Here is a 22,174-nt window from a genome sequence, read left to right on the forward strand (position 1 = left end):
ACCACTCTAGAGAACAGTATGGAGGTTCCTCAGAAAGTTAAAAATAGAACTACCCTATGACTGAGCAATTGCACTAGTAGGTATTTACCCAAAGGGTACAAACACATACATTTGAAGGGGCACATGCACCCCAATGTTTATAGCAACATTATCAACAATAGCCCAACTATAGAAAGAGTCCAGGAAAAGAGGACTTCGGATATGGATAAAGAAGAGGTGGTGTGTGTGTGTGTGTATGCAATATATATGCACACACAATGGGATATTACTCGGCCATCAAAAAGAATGAAATCTTGCCATTTGCAGTGATATGGACAGAGCTAGATGGTATCATGCTAAATGAAATAAGTCAGAGAAAGAAAAAACCATATGATTTCACTCGCATGTGGCATTTAGGAAACAAAACAGATGAATGTGTGGGAAGGGCAAAAAAAAAAAAAAAAAGAGGGAGAGAGGGGGAGGCAAACCAGAGAATAAACTGAGGGTTGATGGAGGGAGGTGGATGGGGGATGGGCTAGATGTGGGATGGGTATTAAGAGGGGCACTTATTATGATGAGCACTGGGTGTTATTTGTAAGTGATGAATCACTAAATTCTACTCCTGAAACCAACATTACACTGTATGCTAACTAGAAGTTAAAAATTTGGAAGATAAAACAATAAAAAATACTGTGTAGAAATGAAATAAAACTATTGTCTCTAGATGTTTGAATCTTGAGGTAGTTGTTTTCTCCTCCCCCTTTTCCCTCTTTCCTCTGTACCCATCTCCTTCCCTGGCTGAGAACTCAGTGAGGAAGCGGAGCAAGCCAGGGGGCTGGCACAAACAGAGCCAGTGTTTTCCTAAGGGATATCCCATGAGTCCAGCTGCCATCTTGATTCTGACTGCCAGGAGCTGCTAAGGTTAAAGGGCACATGAGGCCAGTCTACAGAGATGCTTTTCATGCACAGCAGAGAGAGCAGTGCACAGCTTTTAAAAGGCAGGGAAGTCATGTTTGGCCAAGAGCACAGTGTTTAGCGCATACTAGATATTTGATAATTGTTGACTCAACTGAATGTAACATTTTTATACACTGTGGAAAAATTTCCTCTCACTGGGAACAATGATAGCTCTACATCCTTCTGCAATAAAATAGGCAAACTTTGAGATTCTATCTCGACTATTCAAGACTTACAGAATAGTCATGAAAAATAGCTATAAAATAAATGGTTACATGTGGTAAGTCTTGATTTAACATCACTAATTCACTCTTCCCTGAAAGGAATTCAGCACTGTAAACTGATGTGGAAACATGACATCTAGATGATATTTACTCTGGCATGGCAATACTAAATCACATTATCTGACAATCCTTGGGGAATGGCCTTGCAATGTCAAGACAATGTGAAAATGATGTGAAATCAAGTTCATAGAAATCTGACTTCGATGTTCAAAATAATGAATCTGTCTCCTTGAATGCTGATAGGCAGATAAAGATCCAAAATGATTACACAATGATGACAGGATACTTCTATGATGATGATGGGGGTTAAAATGAAATGGATTTGAGGCTGGTTTAATGTATGACCACATTCTTATATCCCTTGAGCAATTTCCACACTTATCACCTGCTACACATTATGCCAGGTGCTGGGATACCAAAAGGCGGCATGTGTGGTCCTTGTCATCTAAGGGCTCCTGGTCCAGTGAGTGATGGCTGTTACAGAAACACAGACAGGGGCCTACTGGAGGCCCACGGAAGAGCCCTCCTCTTGTAAAGGGCATCTGACACTAGTCTGGAAGGATGAGCAGGAGTTCGTGAGTGCGGGTGTTTAGGAGGGGTAAAAGGCATTCTAGGCACAGGTTGAGCAATGAGAAAAAAGAACATGTTTAAGGGCTGATAAATATTTAGTAAGCCAGAGCTCAAGGCAACTGTGAGCAAGTGATATAGAGAGAATGGAAGGGTAGGCAGAGGTCAGATCTTAACATTTTATGACAGATTTCAAATGAGGGGCAACCAGATTAAGAGCTGTGTTCAAGGTCTCAGAGAGAGCAGATGGGAGTCAAGGCCAGATCTAGGTGACCTGGAAGCCACACTATCAAATACCGCTTAGGTTTAAAGGAATAAGGTGTGATGCTATAGTTCAGAGGCAACAAGACATCCCAGACCTCCAGTTTGGTTTGGATCACCCTGCTGAAGGAGAGGGATAAAAACTGACCAAGGTCACTCCCTGCTCATTATTCTACATGCTTCCCATACTTGCTCAAAGACTTTGGGATTTCATCTGAGCCAGGCCAGGCCCACAACTGCTGCAGGTGTGAGTTCTGACCCCCTTTCATGAAGGCTCAGTCACACCCTTGTCCGATCCACGTGTACAAGATTCACAGTGTACCTGCCGCTTCTTCGTAAGGGCAGCCTGCTAAGGATGTTAACATGCACCTGCAGCTGTCTCATGGCCCCAGTTTAGAAGTCATAGCTGTTGCTGACTAATGCAGCTAGACAGGAACATGCAGTGGGAAGCCCATCAGTGCCAAATGACTCACAGCCCAGCCAACCCAGTGCTGCCCTGAACACACGAGCCCCAAGAGTGCCCCTCCTGGGAGTCTCTTTTACTGTGTTCTAGATTCCCCAACATACAGAGAGGATCAGGTGAATACCCCCCCTAACGCCACAGACAGAGGCACTAAAGACACAGTATCTCTACCTCCCAGCCTTCCCGTTGGGATCCCCTAACCCCTATGCCACCACCCAGATCCTGAAATGGTATCTCCGACTACTGTCAGCCATCTGCTCCATCCTGTAACACATGTAACAGGCAAGCACTGGCTAGATGACTCAGCACCCTCCCGCTGTTGAAAAGCAGAGCCAAAAGTCTCCTCCTGCTGGGGAATCTCACTACTCCCCGGTGAGGGTGAGCACACTGGAGTGGGCATTTAAGGAGGAAAGCCGGCACCCAGCAAGGTAAACATACATTTACTAGGGAGGAATCTGGGGCCCCAGAGCACTCAAGGCATTTCTAGCGTTCTTCTCCCAAGAGCTCTTTGGACTGTGCATGGCAGAGCCATGTGTTCTCCATACATTCTTGCTTTCGGTGTAGCTTCACATTCTAAGATGTCAGATGCTCCGCCCACACAATGTCCTAAGGAAGCCCCGATTTCCTGGGGAGGGAACACAGCCATTTCTTGGCCTGCCGAGGAGCCTAGGTCATTTTGACTTCAGTTCCTCGCCCACTGAAATGAACGTAGCTGGGCCGAGTACTGCGGCACTGGGAGTTATTTAAAACCTCTAACGTAGTGACTCCAGTGAAATGTAACAACATTGCCAAGTGCATAGGACAATATGACTCATGGGTGACTTTTACCTCCAGCTCTGCTATGCCGGCCGTCCCCACGGTACCTCGGTGACTTCCAGCCATCGGCTGCTTGCTTCCACGTGCATAGAGATGGAAGGACCTGGGGAGCTAAGCAATGGGCCTTTGGAGGGCAAGCGTGCTCACAGGCCAGGAGCTGTGCCAAGTGGAAGGACTCTCTGTGGTGCTCTGAGTTCTTCTGGCTGTCCCCAGTGGCCTCGGTAAGCGCTTAGCCATCCTCCACAAGGCTGAGCCAAGAAAGGAATGGAATGGAAGAGTCCCCCTGGAACAGGATGCTGCCAGCCGCCTGGAAGTCCACGTGAATGCCTGCTGTAACCAGATAAGCCCCTTTCTGAACTAGTAGTGGCCACAAAGTCATGGATCCACCCCAGGGCCCCAGGTCTAGAGGGGGCTGAGGGATCGTGGTAGAGCACTCGAAGAAAGAAAAAGCCAAGCTAGCATTCTTAGAAAGGAATTTACTTGGTCACCAGCCAGAAGGAGTCATTTCTTTTTTTTCCCATCTCTTTTTCGCCCTCCCACACTTGCTGTCGCCCGCAGCACCCCATGTCCAAGTTGGCTCTTAGGGAAGAATGTGATCTAGCTTGTCTCTGTTCTTCGGATTTTTTTGTTGCTTTGTTTCACCAATTCTTTTAGCAAGTTACACTGCTGTAAACCACTTGGCGGAGGCCAAAATGTTTTACTACACAGATCCACGTTTGTACTTAAAATCTTTCTTTTGCTGGGAATCTTAAAAAACAAAAGTGAAGGGAACATAAAGAAGATGTGCTCAGAAAACCAGAATGAAGTCAAGGAGCCAAAATACCATTTAAAGAGAAGCAGATGGGAGGTGATGTTTGAGAAGAATTTAGGGTAGGAAGTTCATATAGTTTAATGTTGGAAATATAGGTGTGGAAATAGCTTAACTATGATATGTAGCCATTTGGGGGAGAAAAACTTATATGCCAGAGATTCTCTGCCAGGAAAGACTCTGGGACCATAAAAAGAAGGAAAAGAAAGGAGTCTGAACCCCCTGCTTCAAAAGAGGGCAATGCTGGAAGACTGTCCTCCTCTGATTCATTAAGAAGCAGAGCTGTCCCACAGAAAATTCAGCTGTCAGCTCCACACCGAGTCCCACATGAACGGAATCATCAACAACCCTTTAATCCACTCATCTATGGTTGGAGACTTGGGTTGCTTTCATATCTTGGCTATTAAAGATAATGCTGCAGTAAACATAGGGGTGCATTTATCTCTTTCCTGAAATCGTGTTGAGAACACAAATCAAGATCTATTTCTGGAAAAAAGCAAAGAAGAATGAAACTAGAGATGAAGCCCCCAAAGGAGATGTCAAACTGTCTTGTTAGGAGGTGCCGACTCCCTGATAGCTAGGCCTGCGACTGAGCACAGACTTTCCTACGCTTGGATGATCTTTCCAGAACAATCATAAAGTGACAGAGCATCCAACTCTCTGTCAGAAGTCAGCTCAGCATGCAGTTCTGACCATCCAACTAGATCCAGTTTGGAGTGATGCAGAGTTAAAGCCTGACTGGACGTTAAAGATAGGAGACTGCAAAAAAACCACTGTCTATATACACATCAAAAGGCAAAGCTACATGTTTGCGGTTAACCTAACTAGCCCAGGGTCCACTTTTAATGAAGGCTGGGGATGGATGGGTAGGAGCTAAGAGAAGTGGAGGGAAGAGACCTCCGAGGGAATGAATGAGGAAGGTACTGGTGACTTTATATAATACAGATAACTACAAGATGAGGTCATGTCCAGACTGACGCCTTCTCTACATCTTTCTGAAAGAAATCGCTTCCTTGATTTAACCCCATGTAGCACTGAAACTCGTGCCTCTACATTATCATTGTCTTATAGGACTGAAGCATATGCTTAAAAGTATTGAAAACAACTTAGAATATATCAAGCAACAGCATCATCTTTCATTAACCTCTGAAAAACACTGCCCATTTCTGTGATCCTTTTATTTTCTGGGGCTTTCCACTCTTCTTTCAAGTCTCTCTTTTAAGACTTAAACCTGCCTCCACAGCCCCCATTCCCCTGTAAACTTAATTCAAAAGCTAGAAGAAGACAGTGTTTCTCATAGGTCTAATTTCCAATTCCATCTCATTCTAGTCCACTTTCTTTTTGGTCACAGTTCTGCCTGGAGGGCTCAGAGCTTTCACTTTTAGAATGAGGTCAAAGTCCACTTCCTCACCCCTTACCTTGGAGGCCCGGAAAGAGAAGGCTGTGGCCTTGGTGTCTGACTTCACCCGGTCCTGCAGTATAAGGCCTTGGTCCTCTGTCAAGGCCAGGTAGTGGCCTGTGGTGAGATGCCGGAGCCGGAAAGCCTGGCCCCATCTGATGTTGCTGCCACTCCAACTGCAGAGAAGAGCCGAGAAACTCAGTCTATTTCAATATTTATCCTGGGCTTTCTTCCACACACTAGCAGAATTGTAATCCCTCTGTGGTTTATCCCCTGGAGGGACAAAACGCCCATCTCCTGGCTTGCTCTAGGATTTCGGGTCTCCTGACAACTCAGCATGGTACTTCTCTTGCAGCCTCTCAACACCAACAAGGAGGCACCCTCGTGCACCATGGGTGGGAACGTAAACTGGCGCAGCCACTGTGGAAGACAGTGTGGAGGTCCCTCAGAAAATTAAAAATAGAATTACCACATGATCCAGTAATTCCACCACTGGATATTTACCCAAAGAATAAGAAAACACTAATTCAAAGAGATAAATGCACCCCTATGTTTACTGCAGCATTATCTTTAATAGCCAAGATATGAAAGCAACCCAAGTCTCCAACCATAGATGAGTGGATTAAAAAGATATGGGGCATGTGTGTGTATGTGTGTGTGTACATACATATATACAATGGACTATTATTTAGCTATCCAAAAAGAATGAGATCTTGCCATGGATGGATCCAGTGGGTATAATGTTAAGTGAAATAAGTCAGTCAGAGAAAGACAAATACCTTATGATTTTGCTCATATGTAAAATTCAAGAAACAAAACAAATGAACAAAAAGAAAAGGACAAAAAATAGACTTTTAAATACAGAGAACAAACTGGTGGTTGGTAGAGTGAGGTGGATGGGGAGATGGGTAAAACAAAGGGGATTAAGTATACACTTAATGAATACTGAGTAAATGTATAGAACTGTTGAATCATATTGTACACCTGAAACTACTATAATACTGTATGTTAGTTATACTTCAATAAAAATAAAAGCAGGGAAAAAGACCACAACAAGAAAGATGATCCTGGGACAAGTTAACGATTTAATGTAACTAGAAGTCCCAAGCTTCCAATTTTCCCTTCACTCCACTGAAGTTTCTTGATATACAAAAACCACAAAAAGAATGCCTTATAAGGGAAACTCATTTTTGGAAAAGCAAAGCTATCCCTAATGTACTATCTCAACTCAAACTGTACTACCACAAAGAATCCTATCTTTGAGAGAAATGGTAAAAATACTTGGGCAACTTACACTCGCCAGAGAGAGGTAGATAATAAAGAAGTCTCTGTGTGTGTGTGTGTGTGTGTGTGTATTTTTGTATTAGAGGGTGATCCATTCTGTGGAAAAAAAGTGAAGCAAAATAAGATGATTTAGATAAGGGAGACCTCCTGTTGAAATGGCAACCTTTCAATGGTCCTACATCAAACTGTTGGCATTCAACAAAAGTTACAATAAGAGTTAGGCGAGAAATTATCCACTGAATAACTTGAAACTCATTATCTTTTGAGTTAGAATAAAATCTTTAAGTTAGAATAAAATCTCATGGTTAGGCCTCTGGGGAAATAAACAACCATAACTGGAACTATTATATATACATACCTACTTTGACTTTGTAAAAAAGCCCATTAAGCAAGGCTTAATATCCTGAGAACAAGATTATGTTAGAGCAAGCATTTTAACAGGGCTGGAAAGAGAATATAAATGCTCCAAGCCAGCTATCAAGTGGGTGCTCCTTAAAAGCAATATTCTTTAAACCAGTAACCTCCAAAGAGTTTCTCAGTAAAAAATGTAAATGTATCTATGTGTGTATGTGTGTAAGTTCTAGTATTTTCTCCTGATCTATAATGGATTACCTTGAAAACTACCTTGGGGGCATACACCCTCACGAGAGAGACATTTACCGTGAACATATGTTCAGAGGGAGGCTGAGGAGCCAGCTGGCAGGAACAGCAGAGAAGGAAAAGCAGACACTGTCCCTCCTCTGTTATCCCAAGCAGCTAGTTTAGCTCTAGCCTGACTTGCAATCCCTCTTGGCAAAATAATGGCCCAGAGCTTACTGGATCCCCCTTTGTGGCGTGACGTTTGGAGACCACATGTTTTTCCTCAAGCACACAGCTGAAGTCTCAGCCTCCTGTTCCTTCCACCCAGGTACAATAGTGTTTCTGACAAGTCCGGTAAATACGGTTTCCCTCTCGGCTACCTCTCCAGTGGTGCTTTAATCTTCTCTACCTCATGCCATCACAATCACTAGTCTCATTTAAAGCCAACATTCCACTGGAGCCAACACAACTACTGAGAAGAGAAACACTAGGTGGGTTTCAGAGACTCTGTTTAAGGAAACAAATGGGAGAAGTATTTTGATGGCTTTCAGCAGACCTGTCCAAGCTCACCTTCTATAACCTGGCCACCAGAAGGGGAGCAGGAGTGGGGGCTGGGTTCAGGGCTTCAGAATCAAAACAGAAGTCTTGGAAATTCTCATTCTCCCAATCTCACACTCTCACTCTCTCTCTCTCTCTCTCTCTGTGCGTGTGTGTGCTGCTGTTGTTTAAAAACAAAGTCAGGAAAATTTCAAAACAGCTCTGGGCCAAGGAACTTGTGAGAGTTTGCCTGGTGATGTGGAATCAGTGAAATTTTTAAGAGAACAGACAGTACAGCAAAATAAAATTATCTTGAAAAGAGCACCACCCTGACCCTCCATTACCTTATCCGAAGGGGTTCCACTCTCCACAGAGATCTGGCTCGTGTCCCAGCTCCCCCAGCTTCATAGAATATCCTCCTGTGAGCAGAGTTGGAGATTAGCCTCTGAGCACGACACTGATCAGCACTGGGGAGGGAACAGCTCCCTGCAGAGGCTGTTCAATCCCCGCCGTTCTTTCCAAGCCCTCATGTAGTCAGCAAAAACTGAGAGCATGAGTCAAAGAGAAGCACAATTTTCCAGGCTCAATCGCTCAATCTTTTAGGAGGGAAAAAAGGCGCTAAAGGGGAGGGAAAAAAGGCGCTAAAGGGGAGGGAAGTGCTCACCATATACGGATCGAGGACACTCATAGACCTCAGGTGTACAACAAAAAGGACTGTCTCCATTTCCACATCAGGAATCAACACAGCCTCATCACATACCATCAGAGCAGATACCAAATGCTCTGATTCTTTTAGGTTAAGTTCCTTGTAGTTTTACATCTTTCAAAAATGTATTTGTACTTTTTAAAAATGTACCTGTCCTTTTAAAATATGCAGGCAATATGGTATGACTTCATTTCCATTATTCTAGGAAGTCTGGAGCAAAGCTTTATGCTCAGCTGCTATAGTAGTCATAACTTTATCACTCTACCGTTGTCGCCTTTCCTGCGTTAAAGATAATCTTTTAATATATTTTTAAATAAAATGTATATTTTGGAATGATATTAGGTTTACAAAGAAGTTGCAAAGACAATACAAAGAGTTGCACACTTTCACTTGGTATCCCCTAATGTGATCTTGCACTGTATGTAAGATGTACATGCTTCCCTTGTCAAAACGAAGAAACCAACATTGCTAGCTCATGGCTAGCTAAACTCAAGGCTTTACTTGGATTTCAGCAATTTTTCCATCAGTATTTTTCTTCCTGTTCCAGGATCCAATCCAGGAATACCACAATGCATTTAGCTGTCCTATTCTCCCTCGTTTCCTTTGGTCTCTTCTTAGACTTCCCTTGTTTTCCACGACTTTGACAATTTTGAGGAGTTGTGCTCAGGTATTCTGTAAAATGGCCCTTGATTTGGGTTTGCCCAACATTTATCTGATGATTAGTGAACTCTGTTTTTCATTCCATACAATAGGGACCGACCTACCTATATAAGTGACCGATTCTTGTTGAAGAGCTCTCAAGTCACACAGGATTTCCTTCTCAATCTTTACTGAGTGTTTCCTGATCACACGTACGTTTGAAAAAGGTTTAGAATGTGTTCTATCATCCCACCACCCAGAGGTAGCCGCTATTAATGCAATGTTTCGTTGTGTTTCTGTGTCATGTGTTTTCTATGCATGATGGAAACATCTGTATTTAAACAAAGTTTGGATAAATTTGTACTACACAGTATTTTGTACATCTGTGAATATCTTTGTGCACGTCAAAAAAAACCGCATTAACTTCTCACAACCATTCTATGACTTACATAACCAAATTAGACTAATTTTACAGATGACGAAGCCGAGTACAGAGCTGTGAAGGGACCTGACAAGGTCACACAGCTAACAGACGCACACTCAGGTCTGCCTGACTCCCAAGCTGGTATTTTCAATCAACTCCTAATTATGGTACTTCTTCAGATAAAAAATAGGAATTGCACATTTTCTCCTCACCTCTATCAATGACCTGTTGTCTCAAAATCTAGATCAAGATTCTTCTGGGGCTCGAGTGATTCAGTTGTGGTATACACAAATCTTCTGTGGTGGGATTTTAGTGAAATTGGTGAGATTAAATGTGGTTAAGTGATCAGTCTTGATCTAAGGTCACAAGATTCTCGAAAAGAGTCTGGATTCCATATACCAGGTAATCCGGGACCACTCTTCGTGAGATACGCTCTAACTGCCCAGGTGTCCCTGTGCCGGGTCTAGAACAGTGGTGACACCTCACAAGTCACACAAACTTGCTGAGTTTTTCACTCCTGCTTCTCCCCACTCAGTGAGAATTGGAAGGGCCTCTCAGGTGAAGAAGGTAGAACAGCTCACCCTATCTCACCGGATCAGAGAACTCTCTCCCTCTGACATCTGAGGAATTCTCGAAGGTTAGTCGCTCTTACCTGGGAAATGCGGGCAGCTTGCTCCATTTAATCTTGTAAGGTTACAGAGGTTGAGACAACCTGTTCCCATTCTCTAAAACAATTACCCAACGAGAGGAGTAGAGTGGGTGGTGAGCTGAGGTGCTTTGAAAGCTGGGCTGACAGCTCAGCCTCGGCTGCAAGAGGTTAAGACATTCACCCCCAGGGGGCTTGACAAACCAGAGCTCAGGTTGCTGGATTGCTGCTTTCAGGTTTGCACCCTGGGAGGGTCAGCCTCTCTGCCGGGCTTGCTTTCAGGCTTTAGAAGGAATAGAAATGATTTCCTCCGGAAAGTCAGCACCCTCCCTGTGGCATCAGGGAGGGTGCTGCATGCCTGAAGGTCTGCTGACCTCTTTTAGTGCATTCCTGATTTTCTATTCTTTTGGGTTCTCCCAGATTTCAGTATTCCTGGCCATCCTGGCCAGTTCTGAGGATTTCCCTGATGACACAAGACAATGAGGGGGGCTTATCACTCACCTCACCTAGACAGCCAATGCTAAAGCATCGTCTTGTGATTGAGAGACCAGCTGATACAAAAATGCAGGTTCCAGTATAATGAATAGCTCCTTACTCACCCCTTCATGCTTCCTTATAAAGTCTCAACCCCTTCATGCTTCCTTATAAATGAAAGGAATATGGCTTTTTTATCTGTGAATTTATTTCCCCCCAAGTACAAATTAGATCCTGTGGAATCCTCCACCAAGGGAAGGTCACCTTTGTCTTATTTCAATGATGGCATGCAATGCCTGCTTCAAGGTGCCCATTCGGGGAATTCCTCTCCATCTGTTTCACTCTCCCTAGCACCTCCTTTCAAATATTTGTGCAGTTTTTCCTTTTACTCAGGCTCTTGTTCATGTACTTGACAGGAATGCCACCAAATGACAAGCTTCTCCAAGCAGAGTTTCTGCTCAGGATGTTTCTAATTTGGTTCTAAATTTAATGACAGGTATGTGTGTGGCGGGGGGAGGGCAGGTCAAGGGCCATGCACAGGATTATCATTTCATTTTTTTCCAAATTCCTGCCCTTTAAAGAAGAACTGGAATGGGAAGGAAGAACTAGTGTGTTCGGATGTGTTCCATCTTAGATGTAGCTAACTGCAAAACTCATAAAACTTCAGGTCTTTATCTACCTGTAAATCTTCCCTTTAATGCACAATAAGATATTAAAGAGACAGCACGTGGGCTCTTGCATAATTTTACTGTACAAAAAAAAAGGAAAAGAAAAGTCACAATTGGATATTGTGAAGGTGAAGCACCTGAAGCACCTGAAGCAATGACATTATTTAGGGTATGGAATCCTTAATTCTAAGGTCAGCCTAATGCCCTTCCTCAGAGATAACTGTCAGTTAACTGGACCAGTGTCAGGGAGGCAGGGAGTGAATTAATTAGGCACTTGCCATAGGTCTGTGATTTATGTGTCCTAGGTCAGGTCTGGTTCCCATGGAGAGAGATTCGGAAGAGAGAATAAGTAGGAAGAGACTCAGAACAACAGGGATACATACTGCCAATGCATAGTTTCTAAGACACACATTAACACATTCAAGCACACTGCTCTGCTCCTGAAGGTCCTCTTAGTTCATCAGATAAGGAACAAGCTATGGCTGGAGAGTCAGCCACATAGCTTCCAGGCTGCCATCTGAAAGCAGCCAGTATGTGACCTTTGGCAGGAGCCTGATCTAAATGCTCTCTTAGCTGTGAGGACGTGATCCCATGTTTCTAATCAAGTAAAAGAAATGCAGTTAACAAGGTTCCCATAGGCATTACACAAAAACAAAGAATGTATTACCTCTGGAAGATCACACCCATTGCTGCTACAAATTCAGCCTAATTTGGATCCAATTTTATTTTTAAAAAATATTTATCACATTTCCATAGTTACAGGGGCAAAGCTCTTTATACTCTGTTCCTTTGATGTTAGACAGACTACCAAGGGACTCTTCGGTATGAGTTTAAGATCTGGATTAGTATCTTCCATCTCTTGGTTTTGAATTTTGAAAAGCATTCACTGAGGAGTCAAGCAAAGCATCGCCCTCAGAAGCATCCTCTGAATGTTGCCCTTGGCACCATCCCTGCTAAATCCAGCTCCTGTTGGATACCGATACTTGGTTTCTCCAATCCTATTTGGTAATAAGCAAAATGAAATCACCCAATGCCACCTAAATGACTTCACACATGAGAGGGGGGAAAAGAGAGATCTGCCTCTGATGGTGAATAACTTAGGTGCACAAACTCCCTAGAATGACTCACCTGATTTCTGTCACCAAATGGGTGCTTCCATCTACAATAAATGCTACCAGAAACCCCTTAGGCAGAGCAGAAACTAAAGAAAATGAAGGTACTGGGAAGCTTTATGGAAGAGCTTGCTTAAGAAGCAGCACATGTATCCACGTACTCCCGTGAGCAAACTCCAGTGCGTTGCCATTCCTGTCTCACAAACTGCATCCCATGGCTGGAGGGAGGTTTGCCCATTGGCCGATGCTTACAGAATTCATCTGTGGCCATACCCAAATGCAAACTCTTTAGTCTGAGGCACCTGAGACTGGAGACAGCTGGGAGAAGGATGACGCTATCGGCTTACCTGTGCTGAGCATCATTCTGGTCTGTAGATGGTATCGTCAAACACTCATCGTGACCATGGAAGAGACGTACTACGTGCCCACCAAGTAGGTATCCTAGTGAGAGAATTATATTCTACTATGAACTTATGGGAAATTTAATGATGAGAACACCATGTTTAAAAAGGGTAAATTCGTGCAGGTCTGAGTTAGTTATGGAAAACACCAAGAAAGAAGCATTTGGAAAATGACAGATTCCATGAATTCTGGCCTCAGGAAGAAAAGACAAGAAAGTCAAAACAATTCTAACACTGAAAGTTAAATAGGATTTCAGAGATGAGCAAGTCCAACGTCAAAACGTGGGGTGAAAATAGTGTCACCTCATACCATTTAAAGGAAAATGATGTTGCTACTGTGAGGAAGATAAGGATTTTCCAGTTGCTTAGGATGAAAATATATCCAACATGAAATTCCTGGATAAGCTCTTACAGTCTCGATGTGTCTATTTTGTGGCAAAATCCCAACCAAATTGCAGTCATGGTGAAGAAAGAGGATGCTGGGAAGGAGGTCAGCAAACTTATTAAGAGCTGTCTTAGGGGAAGCTAGCTTTTGAATGCATTTAACAGACACAGATCAAACCTGGATGCTCATCCCACAGCACCGAAGGGAGGCGAAATGTCATTCCAGGATCCCAGAGCAGATGAGCCACTATCGATAAGCACTTAGCTTTCAGCATAAGGAATCTCAATAGTCATGGAGTTGCAAGATGTATAGGAAACAATGAGCTTCAAGGACATAATGACCCATTAGTCTTCAAATAAATTCTGAGCCTTAATTCAAAGAACATACAGGGAGAGGGACTCCAGTCTGAGGTTTACCTTGTACGAAGAAATGGAATTTGTTACCGCTTTGAATAAAAAAATTCTCTAGTCTGTTCCCAGGAGACATACGGACTTAATATACTCATGTCTCCATCAGGAGTTTTTTTTAAAAAATCACATAATTAGATCACTTCAGGGGCTACCAAACTATTCTGAGTGTTGAATTAACAATAAGAATGATGAAATGAAATCATGCCAGAGGAGAAAGGGGTGTTTATCAGTACAAATTGTACAGGGACAGTGTGATATTCCCATAGTTTTTTTTTTTTTTTTTGTAACCATGTGAGGCAAGTTCTTCTTAAACTTCTTGCAAACAGTCAGAAATCGTTTCCCAATTTTCCTCTACCTTACTGTACTAATAGTTGCAGTTGTATACCCTTTTTTTGCATTAAAATCATTCATGATATACTGTCGGGGAATTCTTAACAGCCAATTTATTTAGAAAAATTAAAACCTTCCACAATCGTGCTCTTGATTACACTCTATCATTTCATGATGGCGAGGCCATGCCCCACTTGGATCCATCGTTTGCAGTCTTCAGGCTTTTCCAATCAATATTCTATTCACACGGAGAAAACTGCCAAGTGCTGGTGCATTACAGCGCTTACTAACTGAACTCTAGCCGGGCAATATTCGGGAAAGAAGGGTCATGACAAGGACCACTTATGCTTTCAGGGCTGAAGTGGGCTTCTCACCAGGGATGCTGAGAGGGCATTTTCTGCCTGGCCAGATGACTCAAGTGATGAGCTATCCAGGCTAAATTACAAGGGCACTCAACACATCGATAAGGACCTTTTTGACGTGATTTGCAAACACTTCTTAATTAATCTCCACAAGTTGTCTGTTGGGACTGGGGAATCATTTTATTCCTACTGTGAAAATGAAAAATTAACATGGAGAAGATCCAACCAAAACTTTCTTGGGGAAGACTGAAACCCAGAGCTTCTTGATTCCTGACAGAAAGGGAATGACAACAGACTCAAGGTGGTGGGTTAGTTTTGGTGTAAAAGCCTTTTTAAAAGCCTTCCACATGTTGCTGAAAGAGTTAAAAATCTGTCATTACCTGACTATTCAGCTTTGTTCTGATGCCTTCTGAAACTAGGACAACACTTTGACATCCTTAGTTTTCCCTCTATTTTCAAACATCTTATCATAGAAGGGCATTCCCAGTTTGAAACTACTGGGCTCAGGATCAAAAATCTGGTTAAAGCTGTGGTATGAGTATTTTTTAAAAATTCGATCTTGCTGTAAAGTGCTAGAATGTAAGATGATAACCTATATCAGTCACTGGCATTTGCTTATTCTACTCAGCTGCAATATTACCCATGAGTATGGTAAGGCCAGTATATTTATTCTCTAACTTGAAAGGTGCATTGACTTTGCCTGGTTCCAAGAAATAGGATATGTTGAACAAATTTTGATGATCTTACTTCCACAGGAAAAATAAAATACTGAGAAAATTCTATTACTATTAAATGGTCTTCCATAAATACAAGTAAAAACAAATGGCCAAACACACTTTTATTATAAAGTCTTCTTCCACCTGTATGGAGAGATGCGTTGGGGAGAAATAGTACCAGCATCACCTTCTCGGAAAATAATCTCTTCTAAGACTGAAGTTGCTGAGGCCTATACCCTTCTAACCAGTAACCATAAATGGAAAGAAAGTCAGTGGGAGAGGGAGAGTGCATATCCAAGTCCTGCATGCCTATATACTCTAAAGGTGGGCTCTAAAGGATTAGAAGGTATTGTCAGGAATGCCCCTGTCATCACAAAGCAGGACAGAAAATAATCCACACCCACATTAGAGAATGAGATTCAGGGGAACTAAAATAATGTTAGCTGCGTAGCAAGACATGAAGCAGGAGCTGAGAAGCAGCAGAAAATGTCAATATATATAGCTCAAGACAGACTGGACGGCTGAGGGCTGAATGCACATAAAAAAGCACACCTTCTTCAATGCTACTTCCTGAGCACGTAGGATGTACATTCCAGAGTGTTTGCATAAAAGAGGCGTCCACTTGTATGTTCCCATTTGATACTGAGAGATGCTGCAGCAGAAACAGAAATGAGACATCCTTTAAATCACCAGGCCAGTCCTGACAGAAGCAGCTCAACCCAGAATCTCAAGGATTGAATTCAAGAGTCTCCCTGTCATCAGGCTCTTTCTACATAGCCCGTAGGAGACTGCTGTACACAATCTAGAAGCAGCTTCAAAGTGGGACACTTTATTCAGGGAAGAGGAAGTTTTCAGCTGCAGAGGTGGCAGACGAGTGTTGACTTCATCCCCTCAGCTGGATCCCTGATTCAACAGGAAGTTATAAAATGTCTCATCTTGTTAGAGGGAATTCACAAATGGCAAATGACTCCAGCATTTGGTCTAGGCAAAGTAAAATTGCCCGCAGTAATGGTGCTGAGAAGCTTAAAAACTTCTCTCTGACACTTCTCTGATATTCGGACACCTGAGGGCTTGATGTCAGTGATGCCCAGTACCCAATCCCCAGGTGCAAAAATCTCACCTGCATCTTTCAACCCCTGTGACGTGTCATTTGCCAAAACATTTTAAATTCTCCATTTCTCCCACATCAGCTTATTTTCCTATATCCTGTTCTTTCTGGCTTGTTCTTTACTGGACAAGAGCTAAACCATGTGAGAAATTCACAGTAAAGGTAGCTAATGTATAAATGGTTTTCTCAGGAAGTGCCTGGGCATTTTAGAAGAGTTGCTGGGCACAGTACCTTAATCTGAAAGGACAATTAACAGTTAAATTTCCAGGCCCCATGATAATGTGGCAAGGGAGAGAACTGAACCACCTACCTTTCTGGTATACTGTGCAAAGGATTCTTATCCTACCCAACTTAATGTGGCTCAGTTCGCCTCAGCCATTAGTTCCTAAAGGAAAATATTCTGAAAGTGAAAAGATGCCTGTTAGGAGGTACTTACAAGGTATCTTTCAGAGGACACGCTCACGAGGATGAGGTCATCACCAATTCGAACTTTCTCTCCCTCAGATCTCTGTTTGGAAGCGGGATGTATGGTCCACCAACAGGCTTCTCCTACATAAATGCTCCTTGAGTTAGTCATTGCTTCATGGAAATCAGTGTCCCTAATTCTGTCCCTCATTCTCCTTTCTCCTGATAACAATCCCTCAAGAGCACATGCACACACATACACATACTCCAGACCTCAGTCTCTATTTAGCCGCATATCCACTTGACTATGTCCAACACTTTTGCTCTCTCTAGTGACAGGAAGACAGTGTTTGGGAGAGAGTATTGGAGGCCAGAAACTATAGAAGCCTTTGACTATTTTTAAGACATAGAAAAATGCATTCTTCAAAGGCACTTACAAATCTTTAAGAATTGACTTCACTGGTCTATTACTTATATACTTTTATCTTTGCCACAGTCTCCATGAAATTCTATTAAAATATGAGTAATTCTACTAAAAAATCAGAGATTTTCAAAAGGCCTAAATCTACAAAGACTAGGACAGCAGGTGAAAAGTTGATAGCAAAGAAGAGAAATGGACAATTTGGAAAAAGGAAAGCAGATAGATGCTTTTAGTGAAGAGGAAGCTAAAATCCAAGTCTTTAAGAAAGTAAGGAAAATGGAGAAGTCGATTTCAAGAAATAAAGCCATCCCTGCTGTGTGTTTCCCAGAAAGTCTCCCAGAATTGGGAGGTAAGTTACTTATAAAGGTAGCAGCAGAAGATGGCGTTGAAAGCAGAATTGACTAGAAGCTATTAAGGAACTTTTATCTCCTGCCACATCTTTTTCTGTACCCTGCACAGCCAGATGACTCCTTCTCCTCTACCCTACAGAAGATTGAGTTAAATCCACAGAATGAGCAACCATCAAAGTTCTGGTTTTGTAATACCAACCACTGTCAAACAAGGAAGTGAAAAGTATTGCGAAAAACAGAGAATCATTAAAATTTTATGCCCTGATAAGTAAAACCCCAGCTCCTTTCCCTCTGCCTCTGTGCCTCATACACTAGCTGAGATGCTAAATCTCCTCCTCCCCTCAAATTTAAGGATTCTTCTTTAGGAAAGCCAAACTACCCAACATAAAATATAATTCTGTCTGGGCATCTCCACTGAAATGCCTAGTCCTTGCCAGGTTAGCCAAAAGTGAGGCTTAACAGATGGCAAGCCATTGTCACACACTCAGGGTTTCTGGTCAGCTTTTACTGCCTTGATCTGAACATGAAGGGAGACCAAGGATCACCCAGCATCTAAGTCAAGTCACTAACATGAACGGCAAGAACAAAACAGTGGGGAAAGAGACTTGGAGAAAGAAAAGATTACAGAGAACCAAAGAAAACTTTTAAAAAGTCATATAATTAATAATCTTAGAGAGATAAGAAAAAGCTACATTCATAAAGCAGGAATGAAAGTATCCATGAATGATCCCTTTGGAGAAAAATTCTTTGATCCTGAAAGAGAGAGAAAGAAACAAGAGGGTTATAGGATAAAGTAAAAAAAAATCTCCCCAAAAGAATGAAGAGAAATAGATTAGAAATAGGAGTGAAGAGAAAATTAGAAAACCAATCTAGAGGATTTCCAGAAAGCATAAACAGAGAAAACAAAGTCAGGAATTAATGAAGAAATAGTATTAAACATTTCCCAAAGCTAGAAGACAAGCATTCAGATTGAAAAGGCCCACAGGGTCCCTAGCACAGTGGAGAGAGATCCACACCAGGGTCCATTCTCGTGAGACTTGGAACAAATAGGATCCATGCCCAGACATATCACTGTGGAATTTCAGACAGAAGGGCAAAAGAAAAATCTAAGTAGCTCTGAGAAAATATCAATAGTCTCTACATAAAAGATCGGGAATCTGAATGTAGATGTGTCAATAGCCAGGCCATAAGCTAGAAGAAAAGGAAGAAAGCCTTCATGATGTGGAGGACAAAACATATTTCCAATGTAGAATACTATGAATTACTTATGAAGCTGGAATTAAGGAACTTTTAGATGATAATTTACCTCCCATGGATCTTTTCTGTAAAAGCTATGGGATAATGGGCGCCACCAAAGTGACGTGGTAAACCAAGGAGGAACCCCTCCCCCCCGCAAAAAAACAAAACAAAACATGAGATCCGGGAAACATGGAATCTAGAAGAGAGGCAAAGGAAACTTTCTGGATGATGGTGGATGTTTCTAGAAGAGGACACTGACAGAACAGCTGATATGAGTGAATCCGATCAGGGGAAAGTTTCAGTTCTACAGGACAGTTTGAAATGAATGAATGATTGGGTCACAGAAAATAAAGCAAACAATTTTTTTCTAACTCTCAAAAAGTCTAAAGTCATTTTACCAATGTAAAAAGAATGAACATATCGGACTATTCTGGTTATGAGTTCTAAGACTGACAGCTGGTTTATATTTGGAGGCCAACTTACAATCCGTGAGTGTGGCACTTCACACATTTGTGTCAGTAATTGTCAGCAAAGGTTGACAACAACTTAGAGGAAATTATATTTTAAGAATTACACTTTAGCTGAAAGCAAAGCAACCTCAAATCCAATGCAAATATAATCTTATTTTAAGGGAAAAAACTCAATAGGCGGAGGCAAGCCCACTCTCCTGCTTTTGTACAAAAAGGAGAAGTGGAGAGCCAGAGGTCCTCCTCAGGAATTCTCATACATCTCTGTACATAACGCAGAGATGGCAGGTGCACATGGTTTAATCTCTTGATTTTTTTCTAGATCCTCTATAAAATCAGACAATTTGGATCATTCCCTTATGAACTGACAGTTTGGGAACAACATGGACTTTTGTCCTTTGACTACCCAACAGTGGAATTCCCCTTCCTATTTGGGGTAAATGTCATGATATTAAAGATTGTATTCAAATTAGACTCTTCCTGTAGTATGACCTAGGATGTTTTCTCTTCTCTGGCCTCTCTTTGTTCCTGTCCATTTTCCAAGCCTGGGGTTTCTACTTTAGAGCAGGTTCTACCCAACATTCACCCAGTAAATTCTCATTCTGCTTGAGTGAACCAGAATGAGTTTCTGCCATTTGCAACCAAGAATCCTGACTGCTATATAGCCCAACCTGTAAATGGAGCAGAAATTCCATATACATTGTCCTTGATGGATGGTCAGATTACCTATGAATGTTTCCAGCCACAGACAGCACCCTACACCCCAAGGCCAGCCGTTAGGTCTGCCAGATAATTGCAGCTATTGCAAAGTGGTTTTCTTCATTGAGGTGAAGTGTGCCTCCTTTCAACTTCTATCTACTGCTCCACTGGTCTATGGAATAACCCACACCAAGTCAGACTCTTCTTTGATACTGTAACTATAAGTATGTATAGTTATATTGGTCCTCTTATATTATTGGTCCTCTTGTATTTCCAGGGAGAACCTACATCATCCTGGTTGCCACCTTTCTCAGGATGCACCTCCTGACCATCAATATTTTTGACTGAACTCAAAACAAAACACAAAAATAGCAAGTGTTTCCCAAAGTATATGACTCTGGTGAAAGCATTATGTTCTCCTTCATTCTTAGTTCCTATGTCTCTATCACACATTGTTTCTTTCTTAGTCTCCTAAATTTTATCAGACCTATTTCTTGACCCCACTGGTTGGTTGGTTTGGAATGCCAAATGAAGAACATATTCAATATCCTTAAGCCCTTAGCCCAAGACCCCAGTGAGTAGGAGATCTGGGAATGTTGACTTACCTGTAGCATGTTCCCGTAGACCTACATCAAAGGCAAGTTTATCTGTCTGGGATCTTGATGTGGTCAAACATGTTAGATACTGTGAAACAAGAGCAGATGCTAATGAAGTCACACTCCTTTATTGGGTCTTGGCATCTCACCACTAGTTGGCTTCCAGTCATCAATTTCAATACTGAGCTATTGTAGAAAGGGCTTATCATATTCAATACTTTTATAGTATATTTAAAATCTCAAAGATGTTCTTATCTGATGACCCAGTGATTTAACTTCTAGAACCATATGCTACAGAAATAAGTTTGAAATTAGTATTTCAAACATATTTAGTCATATGCTTTAGTTCAAAGGTACTGAAGAACTTTTACATTGGAGACAATATAAATGGAACATATACAACCAACAATAATAGAAAGGCTGATAAACTTTGGTACTTCATTTTGTGAAATATGTTACCATTAAGAGTATTTATCCCAAGTGTGTAATAGCATGGAACATATACAACATAGCACATTTGCACAGTTAACAGGTAAGCAAAATTTAAATGCCTGGCAACTAGGCTAAAAGGAATTATACAAACTGATAACTGAAGTTCCTTTTGGACAGTGGGAGGGACCATGATGATTCCCCCCACTTCTATCAATTTTGTTTTTCAAACTTTCTATGAGCTATGAAACTTCTCTGTGTCTATGCTTTTTTTCCCCCCCAATCATAAAAATACATGTGCATGTAGAACTTAACAATGATATTTAAAATAACTTAATAATGGGGGAAAAAACCCATGGCCCATTCCTCGCCTCCTTTACTGACAGGCACAGTGGCTGATCTTGGAATTAGACTGGTAGGCAGATATGCACTTGGAATGTATTTTCTGAGTTCTACTTTTTTTTTACTTCTCTGCAACAGGAAAGTGGAGAGTCATTTCATTGTCCAAAGTCATATGTCACCGGCTTCATTCTCAGAGCTGCTCCTAAAAAGAACTAACTAGTTTAACTCTAAAACTAGAGTTTCTGTTAACTGTGAGTCGGATTTTTTTGGGGGTGGGGACAGCAAATATAATAATAAATAACATAATCCTTCAGACTGTTACCATGCTGTTAGCCTGAGTTTTCAAAGCCATGAGAAGTGTGCTCTTGGAGGGCTGGGTCTATTTAGGTAGGAAAAGAGAAGTATGAAGGTTTGATTCACCCTATGGATAAACACCAGGTTCTGAAAGATACACGCTCACTTCTCAATTCTAGACATCATCAGGATACAGAGTTCCCCACTCTCTCAATGTCCCCATCTCCCACTCCAATAACCTTCCATTTGGTCACTTTTGTTCTCCGTCCTTTGCCACGAAAGACTACAACAGATGAATGTTCAGGCTGAAAAGGTCAACTTCTTACCAGTGCTCAGGAAAAAAAATGCTGCAATAAATAATTTACGAGGCAGCTGATGCTCCCACTGCCAGCGTGACAGTTCAAGCTTCGAGATGAGCTTTGCTGCATACTGCAGGTGTAAACGTGTGAAAATGACGTCTTGAATTAATGCAACATTTTCCACTAGGGCCAGACAAAGAGGACAAGCCTTCCTCGCACTGAGAGCAAGTGACAATGACAGAGGCAGGGACAGGAGCAAACATGATGAGAGCTGGCACGTACTACACTTGATTGGGATCGCGATACTCTCCTTAAGGT

General features: G+C 42.0%; 1 protein-coding gene across 1 annotated transcript in view; it reads right to left on the minus strand.

Moving 5' to 3' along the window:
- The window catches only part of RYR3 (ryanodine receptor 3), a 483,582-nt gene that overhangs the window by 244,568 nt on the left and 216,840 nt on the right, over positions 1-22,174 (minus strand). The window contains exons 5-10 of the mRNA XM_081831839.1: positions 20,502-20,580; positions 16,752-16,864; positions 15,760-15,859; positions 12,951-13,044; positions 8,279-8,353; positions 5,554-5,710 (exon numbers count right to left, since the gene is read on the minus strand). Coding sequence (XP_081687965.1) covers positions 5,554-5,710; positions 8,279-8,353; positions 12,951-13,044; positions 15,760-15,859; positions 16,752-16,864; positions 20,502-20,580 — 618 coding nt within the window. The remainder of the gene's footprint in view (positions 1-5,553; positions 5,711-8,278; positions 8,354-12,950; positions 13,045-15,759; positions 15,860-16,751; positions 16,865-20,501; positions 20,581-22,174) is intronic.

This window comes from Leptonychotes weddellii, chromosome 9 (assembly GCF_054177405.1).
Source record: "Leptonychotes weddellii isolate Sample4059 chromosome 9, ASM5417740v2, whole genome shotgun sequence".
NCBI classification, from domain to species: Eukaryota; Metazoa; Chordata; class Mammalia; order Carnivora; family Phocidae; genus Leptonychotes; species Leptonychotes weddellii.